At 43.9% G+C, this 14,424-nt stretch overlaps 1 protein-coding gene across 1 annotated transcript; it reads left to right on the top strand.

Moving 5' to 3' along the window:
* Window positions 1-3,735: 3,735 nt before the first annotated feature.
* CSTA (cystatin A) lies at window positions 3,736-12,820 on the top strand. Its single transcript, XM_065676318.1, has 3 exons — window positions 3,736-5,553; window positions 10,383-10,484; window positions 12,597-12,820. The coding sequence occupies exons 1-3, from the start codon at window positions 5,488-5,490 to the stop codon at window positions 12,723-12,725; spliced, it is 297 nt and encodes a 98-aa protein (XP_065532390.1). The 5' UTR covers window positions 3,736-5,487; the 3' UTR covers window positions 12,726-12,820.
* The last annotated feature ends 1,604 nt before the right edge of the window (window positions 12,821-14,424 follow it).

Below are 14,424 nucleotides of genomic sequence, written 5' to 3' on the forward strand. Positions count from 1 at the left end.
GAAAGGAAGAAGCTGTCACCGTTGTTCTGAACTGCTCAGCATTGGCAGCATTGGTTCAGAGCTGCATGTGGATGCAGGTTTGCCAGTGCTCCCACAATGCTGACAGGCAGCATGCGTCGCATACTGGCCTTTGGTCTGCATTCCCAAGTTTTGCAGTTTTTCTTTAAATAGGGAACATGGTGTCAATTAAGACCACTTTGGAGTGAAGAAAAGTCTCATTCAGGAATGAGGCAGCTCACTATCCCTCCTTCTGAAATTTGAAAGTAATCCCATAGGTGAATTGCATTTAAACTGGCAAAATAGCTGTGCATACCTGGTCCTGTTGCTTCTGGCCATAGCTGTATATTTAGAAAGCTTTAGTGCAACACTTCTGCAGTTAAAAGTGGATAAGTATGAGGAAAGCAGAATTGCTGTAATTATACCTTTATGTTTTGCTAACTAACTGGCTGACAGTCACATAACAAGGTCTATGTGGTTGCCAGCTGGTTTTATTACTTAGCACTAAGTCTTTAAGAGCCCTTTAACTTGAAGAATCTTAAAAATACAGTCCCCATCTTACAAATGCTTTGGAATTCAGTAACAGTACCAAAATTACTGTATACTCCCACTTCCCTAAAAGCTGTGTGCATATATGGGGTGGTGGGAAGTAAATGTAGGAATGTACCTGTGTTACTGGAAAGCTGGCAAAAACCTGTGCAGCATCATCTGGTTTATAGTTGTTTGTCCAGTAGAGGCTCACATGACTTGGTGGCATTTATTTTTAGGCAGCAGAGACATTAAGTCTCACTTTCCTTTGAGAATGGGGCAGAAATGTAATTTAAGTCTCTGAGGCTATAAATCCTAATTTTCAAACTTCATTATTTTTCTCTTTTTAACCCAAGATACCGCAACTGCTCTAAGCAGAACTTTACTCCATTTGAAATGCTAGTCTTGCTCTCGAAGTATCCTCATTGTTTTTCTGCAACTCTTGAAAGCAGAAAACATGTTTGTTCTTCAACTGATAAATTCTTACAATTGTTTATCCTCAAAGTGGAAGCCAAATACTGCTCAGAACTGTGGGCTGAATTGCTACCAACCTAATTTGCACAGGAGATGGTCCAGTAATGAGATGTTGAGAACAGCTAGTTTTGATTAAAAAGTCGGTACTCCAATAGTGACCTCTAACATAGGTGTCTAAAATATTTATTCTGTCCATGGCCTGGATCTACAACTGCAGGATAAATGTTCCCTTCAAGTCAGCTGTATGATAGAAACTTCTGCCAGTGTGTACAGACAGTTGGCATCGATACTCTCGAAATTCATGCTTGTATTTCTGTTCAAACTAGAGATTGCAATGAGAATTAATCACTGTCCTCCTCTACCCATCCAGATGTTTGCTCAGCTGTTGTGGAAAAAACTCTTCACTTAAGCAGATGCTGTGAAAATGACCTGTGATATGGATGTGATACATACCCAGATTTGTTTCTCTCTTTTTTCAGTAGCCCAGTTTAGCATTTGTTATGAGAAAACGATGAGAAAAACCCCAACAACCAAAAAAACCCAACCCAAATGTAGCACTGTTTTTCATCTGAATATAAGGCCAAACAAGTAGACCTATACAAACCTATATATGAAGAACTTCTGACACCGTAAGTTCTAAGTCCCAAACCTCCCTTCTGCAGGTGTTTGCAGCATGTATACAGAGGTTTGCACTGAGAAGCTGAATTACTCTGTTTAGTTTGCTCTGAGCACAGAGGGATATCTCTTACAGTACATGGCAAATCACATGGATCAGAGGCTGTTTGAGTCTTGCTGTTGAACGTAGTGGAACATTAAGGTGAGTTGCTGGAACTGCATGCCATGCTTTGGAACACAGGGAAAGAGAAAATGACTTTACTATTTTTTTTGAGTACTTAAGATCTGCCTGTGAAGGGGGATGTTTTGTGTTCGTATGCTAATGGCACTGGTAAGACCTGTGGGCCATACTAAACAAAGGCAGGTAAAATCTCTGTCTAGTGACCCCTGTCCCTTCTAGGATTGTGCTTAATCTGCAATTGAATCCTGCTTCAACTGTACCATCAAGGTAGTCACAAAATTACTGGGCTGCTTGATGTCATATGAGAATACACCCCACAAATATCAGGATTTCATCTTTTTCCTGATTCTAACTTATTTCTGCAAGTAAAGGCACAACTGATGCCCCTCCCCAAAGGCTAGATCTCCTGCAGGTGGTTTGCCCCACTGCTGGGGCTTTCCCATTGCTTGGACCTGGTAAATACAGGTGAGCAGATCCTGTTTGCTTGGGAAGTCCTCTCAAGTGTGAGCTGCTTTTTTCCTTCTGTGAAATAGAGATGTGTTTTTTCTGGCACTCAGTGCTGTTGTCTTCTGCAGCCTGTAGGCATGGGAGACTGATGAAATAGGTAACCTCTTTACAGAAAGTTTTTAAGGATAGAATTTGGTTGTCTTGGAGCACACTGAGGGGAAGCGGCTCTTCACTGGTACAAGAGGCTCAGCAGTCTTTGGGATATGACAGTTTTGTGCTGCTGAAGTTCAGCTTGCTATTAGTCCTTCCTGATGTACAGCATTAGAAATCTGAAATCAGTGTGAGTAGCAGGAGGGGGAACCTTTTTTGCAGAGCAGCATATTGGAAGTCAAGGCTGTTGTTACTGTGATGATGACAAACAGATCTTCAGTTGGTAGACAGAGGGCTGCTTTCTTTTGGCAGCTCTTAAAATGGTGCAGACTGTGTAATTTCATCCAGTCACAATTACATGCCTTGTCACTGTGAAAGCAGAAGACTGACCTACTGACTTAGCTTTCACAATCATTCCTACAGAGCTGACTTAATTTCTTAATTTCTTAATTTCTTAATTTCTTAATTTAAAAATAACTCATAAATTCATAACCGTGGGATTTGGGTTTTGTTTGCTTTGTATTGTACTCATGTTTTTATTGCCTGTAACTTCTGCTTCCTAAAATTGCTTATACAGGACCAGAGAATAGTGGCCTGCAAGCTATAGACATTTAATTCTTCATTACTGGGCTAGTGCAAGATGTTACTCAGCTTTAGGACTATAAAGTGGTGTTCACCCAGCATGGATTTTCCAAGTTAAGAGCAGTACGGTTATGTGAAGAGAAGCTGCCATTGTGCCAGTGGTGAATGTAGGCTGAAATGGTATGTAACATTAAACAGGTCTCCAATACCGAAGTGTAGACACTCCCTGGCTTGTCGATGTTGTGCAAGAGATGGAATGGGGATGGCTGTTCTTCTCAAAGCAGTCTTCCAAATGCTGTTTCAGTACATCCAAAGCTTAATAATTAGAGAGAGGTGTAGATGAGGTTGCCTCAGATAGTCCATTGCCACTGATCATCTCTGATAGCAGGTCTTTGAAACATCAGGATTTCAGAGTGACTTCATGAACTACACGTGCAGGATGAGTACTGCATCCAAATTTTAGAAATATCACTGGATCACCCAGAAATACAGAATAGCCAGTGAATAATTTCCATACAACATTAACATTCTTGGTTTCTCACCTAGACGGTTAAAATTGAATTATTTTAGTCTGTGCTCATGTGTGTTTCCTACTAATCAGAATCAAGAGTTCTCCTGGGAAGTAGTGCTGCCATGGGGATCTTGTCAGCATCCCTTCCCAAGGGAGTTAGATCCGCATCCTGGTGAGTGGAGAGGTTTATAAAACACCCTGGTGTAGCACTGATGTCGTGTGGTTCTTGAAACATCTCATGGCTTCTGGCCTCAGTAAGGTGAGCTGGCTCTTCCAGTTAGTTAGCTTATCTGTCCTCCCGTGTGAAGAAGATGCATGGTAGTGACATGTTGGAAGATGATCAGCATTGAGTGAATCAGCAGGGTCTTGTGCAATGCAAGGCATTTGAGCTCATCAGCTTGAATTGTTAACTCCCTGAACTGGGTGGTGAGGAACTCCTGATCTCAATCAGTGAATTTGGAGAATATGGCAGAATCACAGTTTTAAGACTTCCCTTCATTTGCAAGGGCTGGGAACACTTTTTGTTCAGAAAGATGTTTTCTCAGGACAACTGTTTTTTCTCAAATGCCTTTCATGCGCTTTCCTGACACAATCACTGCTGTTCAGAGTTTGGGAAGTTCTGCACTATCTTTATCGGTAACATGCTGTTACTTTGATCTATATACTGCTGAGTTTAGGTCCTCTGCAGCCCCAGTTTCTCAATCTTGGGTCCTTTGTACCAAGAACAGGCCTTGAAGTTAGATATGAAGGATTTGTTTACAGTCTGTTGCATTGCTTGTCATCTGAGGAGCATTGAGAACCTGGTTAGGACACCGATAAGTCTGTGCTACACATCCACCATTGCTGTGGCCATGAACATGCTTGTTCCTAGGAAATTCCCTAATGCTGATTCCAGTAGAAATGCCCATTGCCTGTGTGCAGCACATACTCCCATGTACCCACCCCTAGGGACTAAGATTGCCTTGTCTCTTGCTGCTTCTCTGGTCCTACCTCTGGAACAGCATTCCTCTCACTTGTTGGAGAGGGGGGTGGCAGGAATACTGAAGAGGAGCAGGTTTTTTCTGTGGTCTTGAGGTGTTGGTCCTTCCTTACCAAGTAGGGCTGCTGACAGTTGCCGGCAGTAGATTGTGTTTTGAGCTTTGTACATTCATGTATGGTCACGAATGTGACTGTCATATGTTTGACTGTAACTGTTACAAATTTCAGCTCTGTATGAAATATAAATACCTTGAGCAGCTATTGTGCACACACAACTGCTGTAGTGAGAGGGATCATACTTTGTCTGCTGGGAAGTTGGCACAAGAGTTTCATAAAAACCTGTGAATAGTACTGCATATTCAGTTGTTATTATGATTGCAGCTGTAGGTTTGATGTGAAAGAGGTAGAAATAACTTATTTGCAGTATTTGAACCTAGGATTTAATTTTTTCCCCTTCTGTTTCTGCTGTCTACCTTGGCACCTTTCTGGTTAGGCAGGGGGTAGTATAGTCACTAAAACTAAAATGCTATCTGATTCTGATTCTCGCTTGCAAGGATATTGAGAGAGTAGAACTTCAGGAAATTACTGCATGTGTTCTTCAGATCTTGAATAGTGTTGGGAAATACCGGGTGTGACTCTAATCCATTTCCTAAGCACAGAGATTAATCACCTGCACATGGGTGGAGGGGCAAGAAGTTCTAGCTGTGGCCCAAACCAACTGTCTTAAGATGCGGGTAGCTGGGGGCTGTTGTTTGCTTTTCTTATTGACATGGAGCCTGTACACACTTAAGATTTTAAAGTGGTTCTTACATTTGGTATTATCAGTGCTTTGTGTTGCTTTTTTCCCCCCTTTTCCCCATTTGTCTCCTCCAGTTAAGTAATGGTAGGCTCCATGTGTTACAGGTCATATGATTCCATGACACATGTGTATGTATATATATGAGATGCCTGCTGACTCTGCTCAGACTGCACTAAACTTCCCTCTTCAGAACCACCCAGCATTTCAGAGAAGTTACCTGCCACTATGATGCCTGGGGGCTTATCTGAGACCAAGCCTGCTACTCCAGAAGTCCAGCATATGGTTAACCAGGTGAGTTGTGACCTATCTAAAGATGAATGTCTGCCAAGGGCAGAAGCTTGTGTAAAGGCTGGGAGACCAGGTGGTGATAATGATCCAGTGTTTAAAGTGAAGAAGCTAGTGCTGAACGTGTGAATTCCCTTGCCTGCCAGTATTTTCTCAGCATTCTTCATAGGTAGTGCTCTGGTAAGACTGAGGTGAACCACTTCTCTGTCTCATCCTTGCAAGGGGTAGTAAAACTGGCTTCCTTCAGTTAATAATGTTGATGTGTACTTCAAAGGCCAGCTGTGGTATGCCAGCACTGAGGTCACTTGTTTGAAATTAAAGTTGGTATATTTGAGAGGGGAAGATTGTCCTTGGCAGAATTAATTCCTCACTGAAGGACATGGATAGGACAAACCATGTGGTAGTATGCAATAAAGATACATACATGACAAGGCTATGGATAAATGGCATGTTCTCTGCTTTTATCTCTGGATTGTTTTCTGGAGTCACAGCTAAGATGCAGAGCCCGCTAGTGAGCCTGGCAGCATGAGTTTAGTTGCATGATGTTTGGTTGCTTCAGTCAACGCTCTGGAAGCAGCTGTGTGAGCAACACTTCTGCAGATCCTCTAATGCCCTGCAGTGCCGTAGCTCATAAAAGTGTATGAAGTGTGTCCTGAGGAGTGGGAGGGGATTGGGAAGGCTCCTTTTGTGACCCACCCAACCAATCACCTTCACCCTCCCAGCTCTTGAAGAATTGCTTATCCCTCTTTGGCAACTGCATGAAGTGTAATTTATGCCCTCCTTGAGGAAATAAAAATAGGAAGTAGTGAAGATGAACATACTGGCCGATACTGCTGCACACGCCTTATGTGCAGGGCTCCCAGCTTCCTCCCTTGCTGTGCTATAGAGGACAGAGTTTGCACCAGCACCATTCCATGTCTCCTGCTACTTTGCGGGCTGAGACCAGGCAATGATGAAACCAAACTTGAAGTGAGCTGGGCTGTGTCTGTGGAAGGCCAGAGCCACTGGGAGATATCTGTAAATAGGCTGTGTAGGCTGGTGTCAGAATACTCCGACCAGGTTCTTTGAGATATTCCACATATGGAGGGTATACTGTTTCATATCTAATTTACTTATTTGATACTATTTGATGGTATATGAGGCTTTTGATTTAGCAGAGTGATACAAATACACCTGTAGCACAATACAGATACATTAATCTTAGCAATAGAGCAGTTGGAATACAGCAGTTGGTGTGACACCACCAATGTGATCTCCATGTGGTCACTCTAGTATACTCATTGTCATGACACTAGACATCCTCAGTCACCAGGAAGGAGTATGTGGATTGAAGCCAGTTCAAACCTGCTGTTGTCTTCAAAGTTCTTTAGTTCATCATCAGGCAGAGTGCTGTATTCACTCGTCCCATACTGGTCTGCCTACCTTTGGGAGGTGTTCATATTCTTTTAATGAACTCAAGAGTTACACCACCAGCTGATCCACTCAACTGGTATAGCTATTTATCTAAAACAAATACTTTCTGGTCCCCTTTTTGTTGAGATAAAGTCAGCCTTTGCACAGGCTGTGGTCAGTCACACCCTGCATTTTCTGAGTTTCATTGGCACGTCACTTTTGCCCATCTGCTCTGAGTCACCTTCCATTGTAGGGTTTTGTTGGTCAGTCACAGCTGGGGCTGCCCGAGTTGATTTGAACCAAGTATTGGTGCTTGGTCCTCTCACTTCATGGTGCCAGCTGAAGTTGCGGTGTTTGTGGCCAAGTTGTATGGGGCTTGCAGCAACCTCGTCTAGTGGGAGTTGTCTGTGCCCGTGGCAGAGACTGGAACTAGATGATCTTTAAGGTCCCTTCCAACACAAATCATTCTATGACACATAAAATTACTCAGGAGCAGTATCACTGTTCCTGCTATGCAGGCTCAAGTGGTTGAAGGAGCAGCCCTTGCAGAGATAGGAATTCCCCTTTACCCGGGAAGGGAGACCCTGGGCAGGGACTTGTGGCATCTTTGCATATTTGCAGTTCCTGTTTCCTAGGGTAGGATGGGAAGGGCAATGCTTCATGCCAGCTGGGGACTGTGCAAATTAACTAATGAGTCTGTGAAGTACCTTAAGGGCCTCCTTTGAACACTTTGCTAAGCCAATGTAAGATGCCAGATGCTGAGCTTTGGTTTTAATTCTTGGCTGTGTTAGGGGTGATCAAAAGATCCTAATCTATTGCAGTGTGTATCAGAGATGAAACTACGGTGCTCAACTGTCACTGAGCAAAAATGCACTTCAAAATGTGAATGCTGGTTTCAGGCTATGCTAATGCTCACAAAGTACAGGCAAATACGGAACCTGAAATGCAGATGTACAGATTCCTGTGTGATTCCAGAAAAGGACTGATCTTGATTTTGGTGTTCTTCTATTCTCAGTAACCTCAAGAAAATGAAAACAAATGAGTGTTTGCTGTTTATTTTCTGCAAGGTGAAATTTCTGCCTTGTGCTGAAAACAGGAGAGAGCTCTCACTGGTGGGGGGGTGTGTGTGTGTGACCCCTCCAACAGAGGCTTTCATATAATTCTGTAAGGAAAATATTCTGCAGGAACAAACCTTACGCTGGGGCAATCCTGCTGTGCTTCCAGACAGATAACAGCGTCACCCTTTCATGATACAATTGTGTGGGATTTTCTGCTCTGCTAAGCAAAGCAGCAGCTCATATGATTTGAGGGAAGTTGTGAAGAGCACCTGTAGACCTTGGGATGCCCAAGGTCCATCTGCGCTTGCGATTGCATAATTATTTACTTAAGCCTCTGCCTTGTCTCCCTTGTAGTCACCCTTAGCTATCTTGGCAATGTTATTTACTCAGTCTTCTTCGTTTAGAGCTGTTGCCTAAAACTGGGGAATGTTTTGGGTTTAAGGACCTGTTACATAAGAGCTTAGGAACGTTGCATTTTTCCATCTGAGGATCTGGGAGCTGTCTGCCTGCCTAGTTATACTGAAGGCTCTCTCCATAAATAACAAATGGGGGGATGTAGTATGGGAGAGATTGTAAAACTAGAGAGAACTCCCTTTCATTTTGTTTTGTGCTGAGAGAAGACTAATACGTACCAAAAATTGCCAGTTTTGCAGCTAGAGCATTCTAGGAGCCTCCCAGCCCAGCCAGCTGGAAGAGAGTTGGAAATGGAAGTTTCCCTGTTTTGCTAGAGTCAGGAGCTCCTGAGTTTAAAGTACAGCTCTTAGTTCCCAGGGACAGAAATCCTGGGGAAGCTGCTTGGCAGAAGAGTAAGAGATTGAGGAGCCTGAATATGATGATAATTTCTGACTGTGTGGAAGTAGCTGATCTGGATGTTCCTTGGGTGCTTCTGGGAACCTGCTTGCTAGGAAAGAATGCCATGGGAGTGGCAGCCGCTCTGGAGGTGGATGTGCTGGGAAAGCCAGTCTCCATTGTGGTGAACCAGGAGGGTGGTGAGAAGCTCTGAGGTGCTGCCAGTCCCTTCTAGGGTCTGCCTGAGGAGGCTGCCAAGGATGCTCTCCTCTGCCCAACTTCCAGAGTGCATCAGGCTGATGGCATGGGTGTCATGTGCAAAGGAGAGGCTGTTACTCAGCCTGCAGAGGATTGTTTATGCTTTCTACAAGACTAGGTTTTCAGGTTGTGTTCACTGCAGTTGCCTTTCTGTATTTGTGATCACATGCATGTGGTACGACAACTGTGTATGTGTCACATATATATGTGTGACATAACAACTATAGTAAAATAGTTACGATCCTGCCCTTCTATTCTGCTCTCGTGAGACCCCACTTGGAGCACTGTGTGCAGTTTTGGTGTCCTCAACATAAGAAGGACATGGAGCTGTTGGAGCAAGTCCAGATGAGGTCATGAGGATGATCAGGGGCTGGAGCACCTCCTGTATGGAAAAAGGTTGAGAACATTGGGGCTGTTCAGCCTGGAGAAGAGAAGTTGCGTGGAGACCTCAGAGCAGCTTCCAGTATCTGAAGGGGCCTACAGGGATGCTGGAGAAGGACTCTTCATCAGGGACTGTAGCGATAGAATGAGGGGTGATGGGTTCAAATTGAAACAGGGGAAGTTCAGGTAAGATATAAGGAAGAAGTTCTTTACTGTGAGCGCGGTGAGGTGCTGGCACCGGCAGCCCAAAGAAGTGGTAAATGTTCCATTCCTGGCAGCGTTCAAGGCGAGGTTGGACTGAGCCTGGGTGACGTGGTCTAGTGTGAGGCATCCCTACTCATGGCATGGGGCTGGTACTGGAGGATCTCAAGCTCCTTTCCTACCCAAACCATTCTGTGGTGCCTGATAGGATCAGGGGCCAGACTTGCCCTGCTGCTCACACCTTTCTCACTTGCTAGTCCCCTGCCCTTTCAGCCTAGTAATTATAGGACTATTTAATCTCTGAGAGGACAGTACGACTGTAATTGGTGCTGAACCTAAATCTTGCCCTACACTTTGTGTGTTTCAGGAAAAACTATAAACACTTTTTTTGAAATATCTGTGTCAACAGTCTGTAGGTATCTGAACTGCATATTTTAAGATCCACAGGGCTTAAACTGGGTACTGTGCATAAATATCTGAGCTGTGAGTGTGAATGTTGTCAGCACAAAACATTGTTTCTTCTGGAACCCTATAGCCTAGGAACTACATCAGCTAGAAAGTCTTAAGTCTCGGGGAATTTTAAAGAATGCTGGAGCCAATGCTGGGGGAGAGGGCTGGAGGTCTTGGTGTAAATCGAATTATTTTGGGGGTTCTGGGTTTAGTTCATTAAGGGTGTGGTTTGAAAGGATGAAAACTGGAGTGGTAGATAGGAAAGAAATATGAACCTGCCAACTGTTTTTCCCTTTCTTTTTACAGGTGAAGCCACAATTTGAAAGCAAGGAAAACAGGACATGTGGCATCTTTAAAGCCATAGTATATAAGACTCAGGTGGTTGCTGGGATAAACTACTTTATTAAGGTTTGTATATGTTACAGGAGCTTTGTAATTACGGTTTGTAGTTAAACAATGTAGGTGACTTGCATAGTGGCTTATAACAAGAAAGGGAAGCAAATTTAGTAGAAAACCACCTGATGTGACTAACAGATGCTTATAAAATTCCTATATTTGGCACTATTGTAGAACAGGAATATGAAAACTTGTAAAAAATTCACTGTGCTGCTTCAGATGTGAATAGTCAGTTTCTTAGGATCATCTTAAAGACTACGGATTGTCTTATCAGCTCAAAATATTTAGTCTCAGCTCTGCCCTCCTGTATCCTTTCAAGGCAGAGTAGCATTCCTGGTGGGTCACTGTCCTCCAGTTGTGTTTATTATGATGAATTTTAAGTCAGTCTGAGGCTCTGGTGGATGGTTAGAGTGATTTTTTTAATGTAATGCAAGCATCCCATACTCTGCAGACTAGTTTTTCATGCAAGCATGTGTGTTGATGTTCTGATTCTGTGTCACATGCTGCAGAGGTACAGCCTGCCTGTGAGTTCTTCCTGTACTTTCAAACCCCCCTTTCTGTTGCAGAGGTAAAATGGGTAATGCTTAATTTGGAACCCTCTGATAGCATCATCCTCTACTAGAAAACCTTACCCAAGGATCTGAGGAGCTTTCAGCTGGGCATATTTGCAACTGACAGCTCGAAAGCATTGTTTAGTGGCAGACTGGCTTTCTGACATTATGAGCATTTGCTCCACACTTCTCATATTTAGTTGAACCCAGGAAGGACAGATACTGCCAAACCTTCCTCTTTCCCAAGCCCTTCCTGAAAATAACTCTTAAGAGTTATTTCTGCTCTGTGGGCACCATGAATTATATTGACAGACTATCTATTATATGACTAGTCTGAGTTGTACTTACATCGGTGGTGTTTTTCCTTCCCTTGGTCCTGTGAGATGTGCTTTTGTGGGCAAAGTACTGAGTAATGAAGAGGAACAATTTACAGGAAGGCTGCAGTAAAGCCAGAAGTCATGCCCAGTTGCGTTTCTTCCCTTCATGCCATCTTACTGCTGATGTAGGCAATGTAGAATACTTGTCTGCTGTCCATGCTAAGCCTCATGACCAAACTGCTCAGAAATGAAGATTGACATGTTACTGAACTGGGAGGAAATCCATTTATGACACTGAAAATGGATTATTTGCCTCTTCTTTCCCAATCTGGCAAGTGACAGGAAACAGTTACTCATTTTAGCATTAACTGGGATGAGCTCTGTGACAAGATTCATTATGTTATACTTCTGAATTTTCCACATCACTAGTATTTTGCCAGAAGGCTTAGAGCTCAGATGTAATCCAGACCAAAACAAACATAGTGCCATGTTGCAGCTACCAGAAAGTATGTAACAACCTCTTTGTGCCTAAGGCATTAAACTCCCCGTTAATATTATTGTCCTGGGTTCAGCAGTAGCAGTCATTTTTTCTCCTTCTTAGTAGCTTGTGCAATGCTGTGTTTTGACTTTTGGCCTGGGAACAGCACTGATAACACTGATGTTTTTAGTTACTGCTCAAATGTTTGGTCTGACCAAGGACTTTCTGAGTCTCATGCTCTGCCAGGGAGGAGGGGAGGCTGGGAGGAAGCAGAGACAGGGCACCTGACCCAGGCTAGCCGAAGAGGTATTCCATACCGCAGCACGTCATGCCCAGGATGTAAACTGAGAGTTACCCAGAAGGCCTAGTTCACTGCTCGGTCGGGCTGGGTATCAGTGGGTGGCACTGTATTCTCTTCCCTTGTTATTTCCCTTATCATTATTGTTATTGATGGTAGCAGTAGTGATTTGTGTTATACCTTAGTTACTGGACTGTTCTTACCTCAACCTATGGGAGTTACATTCTTTCAATTCTGCTTCCCATACCTTTGGGAACAGGAGGAAGAAAGGTTGGGGGGGAATAGACTGCGTTGTTCTGATTTATGGCCTGGGCTTAAACCACGACAACTATATAATTGGGTTAAGAGCTGTTGAAGTAAAAATGGACATACACCTAAAAAGCTCCTGAGCAAAGATCTTCCAAGTATATAAAGAGTATCCTTTTGTTTGAACCTGCTTTGAACCCATGATCCTCACTTTCCCACTGTTTTGGTTTCTAGGTCCAAGTTTCTGATACCGACTATGTCCACTTAAAGGTGTTTCAGAGCCTTCCTCAAGAGAACCAAGGTCCCAGCCTTGTCGGTTTCCAGACTGGCAAAACCAGAGACGATCCTCTGACCTACTTCTGAGACACAAGGAGGAATGGTGTCTTATTTCTACAAGTTGCATGTGGATTCTGCCTGTGTCAGTAAATGCATGAATACAAAATAAATTTTGAAACCTATTTAATGTACAGTGTGTCATATCTAGGTTTGCTGCCTGGCTGAAGCTCCAGTAGGCTATGCAATACTAATCAAGGCTGTTTTCACCACCTGAGCTACTCTAGCTAAGACAAAGCACATCCATTTCAGTCTGTCTTTCCAAAGCACTGTCAGGCATCCTCTGAAGACAAAATTTGGGCCTCCCCAGTATAATTCAGGCATAAGAGCCTAAGTATGTCAGCATGTGGCTTCTTGGGTTTACTTTAAGCATGTTAAATACAAATTATTTGCCATGCAGAAAGTGTGTGAGGTGGATTAGATAGATTGATTAGATAGATAATTTCTGGCCTGGGTGAACTGAGAAACCCAACTGTGTCCCCTTGTAAGTGCAGCTTCCCTGTACAGGAGCAGGGTGGAGGGCAGGAATGAGCTCCTTGGAGGAGCAGGAAGATGCCCCCCACCACAGAGCAGCATTCAGCCCCAGGCGCAGGGAGTGATGTCCTGATTCAGAATGTGCTTTCCTGGAGACCTTGGGAGCTCATGCCCTTTTTTTACCTTTTGGGTAGCATTAGCCACCTGCAGTGAGAGTGGCTTTCAACAGAGCTCTGAGGTGCCAAAGATAGAGGGCAAACCCAAACCCCAACAAAAATACTTCCCATTTCCAGTTAGCAGCTGCTCGGGTAGGGGCATGTGCATTACCTGCTAGGGAGCTGGGCTCAAAGTACAAGACATTAAACAGGTTTCAGGCTATGCCTTGCTTGTGTTCATATTTTAGTGCTACAGTGAAGGATGGGTATGTAACTGGCACAGGCATCTAGTGTGGAGGAAAATGTGGCAGCTGCCCCTTTCTCTTCATGCCAGTATCCTTGGTCAGATGCTTTAGTTTCTCAAAGTGTTAAGAGAACCTTTGGCCTCCTGGGAGTAGTCCTTCCCTCATGCAGCTAATACAGTTTCCACAAGAGCTCAGAACTGCAGCCTAATGTTAGCAACTCTTAAAGATGCAGCAAGTCTCTCATTATAACCACTGACATCCTCTCACAGCATTTGGAGGTACTGCTCAGCTTTTTGAACCATGGAAGCTCTTTGGGGTGGGGAGTTACCAGCACCAAAAACCCCTCTGTCTCCAAACCCATTAGTTTAGCAAAACAAGAAGTGCCATAATAAGTCAAGAGTTGGTGTTTCCTTTGTTCCATATAGGGAGAGGGGTGGGGACTCCTTGGGCTGATCTGAGCAAAAGCATGTTAGTCCCGCAATAACCAGGAGGCAGAACATGCTGCTTCTAAGCAGTTCTGGTTATACAGGCACACAGAGCACATCTGCAACACAAAGCCCTTTAATGTGCATGTAAGCTCACTGTGCCCTCTCCTCGCAAAGCTGCTCATCAGCCTGTGGCCAAGGACATGCAAGCAGCGTCACCTCAAGGGTTGTTGCCAGTTCAGAGGGCAGCAACCCCTGCCCAACCTCCAAACTACACAAGACAAACATCAAAACTTCCAAGTCTGGCTACAAGAGTTTCTGAGCAGGTATAAATGAGTTGCATGAGCACAGAAATAAAACCAAAACCCATCACAGACTGGTTGTGGATGGAAGGGTCTGCTGGAGCTCAGAGCCCCCAGCTCCTCTGCTC

The sequence above is a fragment of the Lathamus discolor genome, chromosome 4 (assembly GCF_037157495.1).
Source record: "Lathamus discolor isolate bLatDis1 chromosome 4, bLatDis1.hap1, whole genome shotgun sequence".
NCBI classification, from domain to species: Eukaryota; Metazoa; Chordata; class Aves; order Psittaciformes; family Psittacidae; genus Lathamus; species Lathamus discolor.